The following is an 8,688-nucleotide window of genomic DNA, read 5'->3' as shown; positions in this document are numbered from 1 at the left end:
AAGCGTTCATCAAGCTTACTTCGCTGCGGCTCGGCCTGCTTCTCGGCGGGCCAATCGATTCTTAACTTGGCCGCGGCACGAGTAAGCACCTCCACTAGCTCCTCATACTGGGGTGATTGAGGGGGGGAAACCTCTTCGACGCCCTCCACGTCAACCTCCTCGGAGGAAGACAGGAGAAGTGTCGAGCCGCCACCCCGGGAGGAAGTAGCCGCAGAACGGGCTTCCGAACCCAGAGATCGGGCACTGGATCCGGTGGGTGAGGAAGGAGATAGGGACTCGCCCGTCTCCATTCCCTCCGCCAGATCCAACTGCGAACCCCACGAATGCAACCGCCGCTCCGACTCGACGGAAGCGGGGCCAGCACCGCGAGGAACGCTGGCGAAGGCTCCCTCCTCAAAGAGAGCCCTCCGGGAGCGAAGCGTACGCAGTGGGAGGCGCTCGCAATGCGGGCAGCCGGCCCCCTCAAGAGCCGACTCTGCGTGCTTTGCTCCCAAACAAACCACGCACAGGCTGTGTGTATCCCCACTCGTGATATAACGTGGGCAGGGAGGAACACACAACCTATAACGTGGCTTGCACCCCTTTGCATGCTTTGTCTTAGCGTGGGCTTTAGACATAGCTGCTTATAAGACTTTTACCGAAAATAGACAGACAACAATAAATATGACTGACACACACAGAGCGCTTCGCTGAATGACAGAAAGCTGACGCGGGCTCCGCCGCACGTGCTTTTATAGCTTCCTGGTCATGACGTCATCCGCCGTGACGTCCCGTTCAGCTATTGGACTGATTTCACATACGATTCAGAGCGTGGATCGCGGAAGGCGTTCCCCTAGCGTTTGTCGACGCAGCTCGAGTTCCTGAAGAGGAACTAACATTTTGTACCAGAGGTTCAAATTCAGTGCCATGCGGGATTTGATTCAAAACCTTTTGATTCAATTCAATATTCAGTATTCAAAACATTCAATAACTTCGGTCAGGCATGGTTTGAAAATCCAATATTTGATCCAATACTGAGACAATATTTGGTGAGAAAAATATGAATGTATAAAGTGCCACATCTGATGGCCATTTTCAGTCAACGTTGTTCCTTGTGATAATATTTTTGCCAGCTGAGTCTCTTATTATCAGGCCAAAATCAGGGGAAGATCTGATGAAAGATGCAGGACAGGTTTAAAACAACAAATGGCAATGAAAATCCAGAGTTTTAAATTTAGGCCAAGTTATTTATTAAATTTTTTTTTAATCATTTTTGATAAATATGTGCCACTATCCATATGGCAAAAATGAATAAATAAATAAATTGTATATATATATATATATATATATATATATATATATGTCTGCATATATAAAAATTGCATATGCATATTTTAAAAAATTACAAAATAAAAATGACAACACAAAAAAATTACTAATATTTTTTTTTAATCAAAATAATAATAAAAACAATTAATGAAAAGGTATTGCAGCGATACTAAAATACTGATTGTTCATCTCTATTTTAGGCTGTCAGCAATAACTGTTCAATTTAAACTTTCTCAATAGCATTAACACAGGCTTTACTCCTTTCAAACTTTATCTGGAATGTCACAGTTTCTGTCACTGCAACTTCCCGATCAGGTGAACGAACACACACGAAATCGTCTCATGCTTGCCTCATGAAAAAAAAATATAAAAAAAAAATTTATATATATATATATATATATATATATATATATATAGTATTTTGTTAAAAAAATAATTGACAGTACATATTAACCTGCATGGTTTACAACATATATGTAGCATATTTTAAAAATATATTTTGGCCAGAACAAAAAAATTACAAAATAAATTTTTTAAGCCTTCGGATATCATAATATATTTGCAAATGTACTTAAAGGAGCAAGAAAATACATTTGCGAATGCAAAATGTATGTGATCCTTCATAAGACATGTAGTTTGGAGAATGGATGGATATATATTATATATTATATGTATTATCAACATATTTTTTGTCTGTTTCAAAAATAAATAAATAAATAATCTGTTTATAGCACACAGCATATTTCATCAAAAATCTGAAGACTGTAAATAGGTCATACAATTATATGAAAAGCCCAATTTTAGACTTACGGTGGCCCTAGAGGGTTCGAGTCAGAGTGCCCAAAATTGGTCAGATTGATGTTCAGACCTTCCCTAATGAACGCACCAAATTTGGCTCCAATGAGGAAGTATAATAAGAATACTAACAGAAACCGGTTCCTAATAGATATGCCCATGTTTTTCAATCACATGCAACTTATTGATCTGTCCTCACCTCCTTGCTAGATTCCAGCTGTTGGAAGCTGCTGTCTGTCGTTCACTCTCCTGTCCCTCTCCATCTTCTCTCTCTGGAAGATCTGAGGCCGTCTGACTAAACACACAAACACAAAGCTCTCATTTCATGTCCATTTTACAGCTCTACGAGTCAATGAGAGCTGACAGGATGAAGTGTGAGTGAAGTACGTACTGTTGAGTGTTGTTTTTGCCATCAGAGAGATCATCACTCTGGAGCTGCTGGCTCGCCCTGTATTCCTCTAAATATTCTGCAGGAACATACGTGATTCTGCACACACATAATCATAAGATTCATAAGCTATGATGACATTTGACTCATCAGACCTGTCATCAACACTGGCGGAATCAAACTCCAAAGGAATCTCCCAACTTAAACTCAATCAACAGCATTTGTGACTTAATGGCCACAGAAAATAGTTTCCAAAAATGCAAAAGTGAGTCAATCAACATTATGCAACAAATGCATTCAATTGAGCTAAACTGGCATTGATGCACATCTTGTTTTTCTGAAGTGGGTAATATATGTGATATAGTCTGCCCAAGGTGAAATCATTCATCAATCATGTGATTGTCAACAGCAGCCGGTGTTTTACAGGTTAGTAAATGAATGCCCCACAACAAGACATTTTTTTTTTTGCATTGCATTGCATCCAAAAATTCAAACCAAAAAAAATCTGACTCAACAGCGAGCCTGATAATTTAGCTTGAATTTTCATGTTTCCGGATCAGGAGTCAAAACAGAAATAGTTTGTTTGCTTCATCAGTTGACTGTAAGTGAAGATGACAGATCTAATGGAGGAAAATCAAACCTTGTTTTGAACAATTCATGCATGCAGGCGGAGAGATCAAGACATTAGGAGTCACGGCACATCGATGTGAATCAAATATTCATTATCCACATGTTCAGTGAAAACGCTTCATTAATGAATGACAATCGATGGCTGGAAATCAAATCACTGACATGAGAGAGATGTTAGTCAAAGATGAGCAACACAATACACACCATGTTAGGAGGAAACGACGGCCTGAAATGTTAACGATGAACGACAGCCTCTTGAGAACACGAATGCATGTTACCAAGGAAACAACAACCTGCTCAAACGCTGCTTGATGAGGAAGCGCAGCATCTTTGAGTTTGACTGGAATGAGTGTTTTACATTAGTAGGGTCAAACCTACTATGCAGTACAATTCAAATTTACCTTAATATATCCCATCGCAGCTTAATGTGAAGATAAACCTACAAGTATGCCACAAGGAAGCCATTTGTAGGTTGACTCTCTCGAAAAATGTAATTACTGTCATTAGTATAAATGATTAGTGAATTTTCAGCATCCATTACTCCAGGCTTCAGTATTTCATCAATGTTCATAACAACTGTGCTGCTTAATATTTTAATAATAATAGTTTAATAATTGTAACAGCATTTATGTGAAATAGAAATCTTTTTTTAGCATTATAAAAGTTTTTACTGCTTTCTAATTCCAACAGTATATCTTTGTGTATAATATTATATACAACACTGATTATTATTATTATTATTTAATTGATTATTCCTGTATTTTAACATTAATCTTTGTTAATGGTAGTTAATGAAAATACAGTCGTTCACTGTTAGTTCATGTTAATTCACAGTGCACATTAACTAATGTTAACAAGCACAACTTTTGATTTGAATAATGCATTGGTAAATGTTGAAATTAACATTAGCTAAGATTAATAAATGCTGTAGAAGTGTTGCTCATTCTTAGTTCATGTTAACTAAAGTAGGGTACACAAAAAGGTACTGCAGAACAGAAAGGACCCAATAATGCATTGAGCAGAAGAAAGCAGCTCACACAGGTTTGGACTGACGTGAGGGTGAGTAAATGAGGACAGAACTGCTTCCAGTCTTTGCGATTAGAGGAGAATGGAAGCAGGGCTGCGGGCGGCCCGAACAATCATATCCTCCAAAACCTCTGCAGCGACAGAACAAAACGAATGCAAGCAGGGAGCGAGGACAGACAGCGTGATGAAGGCAGTACTCACACAGAGACGGGGCTCAGCTCTTCCCCCGCAGCACCTGTGGATCTGGAAACGTGAAGAGCAGTTTACGGACACAGACGCCGCTGGCAGCGGGAGGCAGAATAAAGCGACTCACTGCAGCTAGAACAAGCTCTGGATCACCGCTGGGCACTGATAAGCCTTGTTTTATGACTGTCTGTTTCACCTTTTATTGTGAACGTAAATCCTGAGTTCTGCTGAGGTTGACGGCTCTATTGAATTGGCAGCACCCTTAAAATATGCCCTGATTGTACATAAACTCCATTATAATGGATTTTTCTTCCATTGGAACGACTCAAGCTTGAAGTGCCACCGAAATGTAACCCTGGCTGACAAGCTAGATACACCGACTGTACAGTTTGGAGTGGGTAATGTTTTTTAAAAAGGTCTCTTCTGCTCACCAAGGCTGTATTTATTTGATCAAAAGTAAAGTCAAATTGTGAAATATTATTACAATTGAAAATAACTGTTCTGTTTTCTATGGGAATATATAGTAAACTGTAATTTATTGCTATGTTTTCAGAATGAATGTGTGTGTGTGTATGTGTGTGAGTGAGTGTGTGTGTGTGTGAATCTCTGCATGTGTGTGTGTGTGTGCATGTGTATGTGTGAATCTCTGTGAGTGTGTGTGTGAATCTTTGCATGTGTGTGTGTGTGTGTGTGAATCTCTGCATGTGTGTGTGCATGTGTATGTGTCTGTGTGAATCTATGTGAGTGTGTGTGTGTGTGCGAATCTCTGTGAGTGTGTGTGAATCTCTGTGAGTGTGTGTGTGTGTGTGTGTGTGTGTGTGAGTGTGAGTGTGAATCTCTGCATGTGTGTGTGCATGTGTATGTGTCTGTGTGAATCTATGTGAGTGTGTGTGTGTGTGCGAATCTCTGTGAGTGTGTGTGAATCTCTGTGAGTGTGTGTGTGTGTGTGTGTGTGTGTGTGAGTCTCTGCATGTGTGTGTGTGTGTGTGTGTGTGTGTTTGTGTGTGTGTATGAGTGTGAGTGTGTGTGTGTGTGTGTGTTTGAGCATCTCACCCCAGGTCTGGTCCGATCAGAGAGTGTCTGCGCAGCATGGCTCGCGCCTGAGCATTGGTCAGGTTTCCCGTCGGTTCTCCGTTGATGGCCAGAATCAGGTCCCCGACCCCGAGCCGGCCGTCTCTGCTGATGGAGCCGCCGTGAATGATGCTGCGGATCAGCATCCCGGGCCCGTCCTTCAGTGCACACACCGTCATTCCTGCAACACATGCGACCGGACGTTTTAATGCCACGCAGCTTCCTTGGCTGTTTTCATGGCAAGAAATGTAAATTAAAAAACCAATATACGGTTTCTAAAATTTGCTTTGGATAAAAAAATTCTATAATGCATTCAAGGTTGACCCTAAAAATGTGTCTCTGTGTGTGTGTGTGTGTGTGTGTGTGTGTGTGTTTGTGTGTGTGTATGAGTGTGAGTGTGTGTGTGTGTGTGTGTTTGAGCATCTCACCCCAGGTCTGGTCCGATCAGAGAGTGTCTGCGCAGCATGGCTCGCGCCTGAGCATTGGTCAGGTTTCCCGTCGGTTCTCCGTTGATGGCCAGAATCAGGTCCCCGACCCCGAGCCGGCCGTCTCTGCTGATGGAGCCGCCGTGAATGATGCTGCGGATCAGCATCCCGGGCCCGTCCTTCAGTGCACACACCGTCATTCCTGCAACACATGCGACCGGACGTTTTAATGCCACGCAGCTTCCTTGGCTGTTTTCATGGCAAGAAATGTAAATTAAAAAACCAATATACGGTTTCTAAAATTTGCTTTGGATAAAAAAATTCTATAATGCATTCAAGGTTGACCCTAAAAATGTCTTCATAAGTGTTTGTGGAGCAATATCATTTTCTAAGTCATCTTAAACCAGCACAATTTAATAAACTATGTTTAAGAGATGCTGGAATTTATTATTGGACATTTTGTAAATATGATCTGATATTTATTGAAAATAAAGATGCAAATTTTCATGGAAAATCACATTGCTGTCATTACAAAGAAAGGTGAATTGAATTGGCCATGCACCCTATTGCAATCAGCGTTAATTTAGTATTACATACATTTTAATTATTATTTGTTAATATTTTTAATTGCCAAAGCAACTTTTCAAATTTTAATTTTTTATTATATTTTTTTAGTTTAAGTTTTTCATATAAAACTTATATTTAATTTTTTTAAGCTTCATTTCAATTAACAAAAATATTTTTATTAGTTTTAATTGATGAATAAAACCACAAATTAGAATTGGGGTTAGAATTTGAAGTAATTGACGGGAAGGTTTTACTAACCCACAATTCAAATAAATTCAACACAGCAACAATTTTATGACTATACATTATATTTTAACCTATGATGCCTATTTATTGCCTTATTTGTTTACATTTACATTACATTTATTTTAGACTTGATATTTGAGTATATAAATTTTTTTTAATTGCATTTTTTAGTCAAATTAAGTACAAAATTATATAGGTAGCATTTCAAACATTGATTACTAATATACTATATATTAATATATAATATAATATATAAATGAAGTACATTATAGAGTGGATTATGAACCTCTGCACATAGTTCCTACAGAGTATCGGTATCAGTATCGGTACACTATAGCTAAAGTGAAATGTAAAATTAACTGATTTACCTGCATATATTTATGTTTATTAGAGTACCGCATGGTTATCTTGGTCTACCGTGAGGAGCACTTAGTAGTGGATGTAAAAAATCATCTGCCAGGAACTTAAATGCATTTTAATTTGCAGTCTTCTAGATCAAGAATGGGAGTTCATTAACACCTGTGACGGTAAAGCCGAGTGTGGATCTAAAGCGCTGTTAAGCAGACTCACAGGAATGCAAGATTTCCCTCAGCTGAAATTTTAATATCCTAATAGCATATATGGGCAAAGCAGACGGCTTTGAATTGCTGCTCCGGGATAAAACCATCCCAAACTGCTTCTGCACGATCCCACGGCCAAATCCACATCACAATCATTAGTGAAATCAGCGGCTGGGGAAAACCTCTCATCACATCACCTGCTGCATGCATACAGCGAGAAATATTCCCTTCATACGGCCCTGTTTTAAAGTGAGGTCACATTTACCTTTGCACAAGACTGCACTTGCAGAAAATATAATATTAATGAAATAAAAGTGTTATTTTAAAGTGCATTTTAAATTATGTTTTAATAATATTTTCAATTGATATGATATTAAAGTAGACGGTGTTTTAGTATTTTAGTAGTCAAGTATTTAAGAAATTACTAGTGCTGTCAATTAATAAATAAAACTAATAATCATAAATATATTTTCACACTGAGCCTCCAAATGAATGTAGAAACAAACATTTTTATATTATAAAAATTGCTTTATATTATAATATAATATAATTAAATATTGATATTTTACATTTCTGTATAATGGCATCTTTTAAATAAGTACTATAAATGAAAGCAAAAATCACAGATACCGATACCGATACCGAGGCCTCTCTTAATTATATATATATATATATATATATATATATATATATATAAAAAATTATATTCTATTTTTAAATCAATACTCAGTTTGATCAAATGAGTAAACATTGACAATTAACATTACAGTAAATGTAGTCTGAACTGAAGTTACATATAACTTAAAAAATACATATAACTCCTAGAAATTACATATAAAGTGAAGTCCTATGTAAGTGAGTCAAAATCACTCTAAAGTTCAACTAACTGCATTCAATATAAATTTAAACTGTAATAAATTTTTATTTAATTGCAATTAACATGCAATTAAGTGTCTGAAAACATTACATTCAGCCTATTCTTTTAAAAGTATATTATTTCCTTTTTAAAAGCGTACTAAAGTGTGCTTCTGTTTGACGAACACGTTCTCATACCCAGACTGGAGGTGCCCTTGACCACAGTGATGGTCCTCTCGAAGCTGCTCGCCGCAGCGCCGTTTAGCTGCTGGGTCTCGTCCGCCGGTTTGTCTGGAAGCAAATCCTCCTCCTGAGAGGAGAAAAGGTCAGAATCCTCATCAAAGACTGAAGTCAAGGACAGCGAGAGAAGAAAGAGGTCAGCAGGATGAGCGGGATTCTGAGGGTCTAATATAAAGGTATTCTGAGAGGGTTCAGTTTGATGCCAGCACGATTTGGGAAAAAATATAATTGCAATTGTTCTGATCAAATTTAAAAATGCTATTATTATTATTATTATTAACAATTTTTTTATGTCAAAAAACATTCTTCTAAAACTGTTACATCGGTGGAAAAGAAATGCATTAAATGCATTTACAAAATCTGTAGTTACAGCTAATACAATATTAATGAA

At 37.9% G+C, this 8,688-nt stretch overlaps 1 protein-coding gene across 1 annotated transcript in view; it reads right to left on the bottom strand.

The window, feature by feature from the left end:
• LOC107566130 (multiple PDZ domain protein) overlaps positions 1-8,688 on the bottom strand; it is a 68,825-nt gene that overhangs the window by 23,538 nt on the left and 36,599 nt on the right. The window contains exons 16-20 of the mRNA XM_016251507.1: positions 8,256-8,367; positions 5,833-6,031; positions 4,349-4,390; positions 2,495-2,590; positions 2,303-2,398 (exon numbers count right to left, since the gene is read on the bottom strand). Coding sequence (XP_016106993.1) covers positions 2,303-2,398; positions 2,495-2,590; positions 4,349-4,390; positions 5,833-6,031; positions 8,256-8,367 — 545 coding nt within the window. The remainder of the gene's footprint in view (positions 1-2,302; positions 2,399-2,494; positions 2,591-4,348; positions 4,391-5,832; positions 6,032-8,255; positions 8,368-8,688) is intronic.

The sequence above is a fragment of the Sinocyclocheilus grahami genome, unplaced genomic scaffold (genome assembly GCF_001515645.1).
Source record: "Sinocyclocheilus grahami isolate Dianchi unplaced genomic scaffold, SAMN03320097.WGS_v1.1 scaffold1049.1, whole genome shotgun sequence".
In the NCBI taxonomy this organism is placed as follows: domain Eukaryota; kingdom Metazoa; phylum Chordata; class Actinopteri; order Cypriniformes; family Cyprinidae; genus Sinocyclocheilus; species Sinocyclocheilus grahami.
Note: the sequence above shows the minus strand (reverse complement) of the source record. Positions and strands in the feature narration are given on the sequence as shown.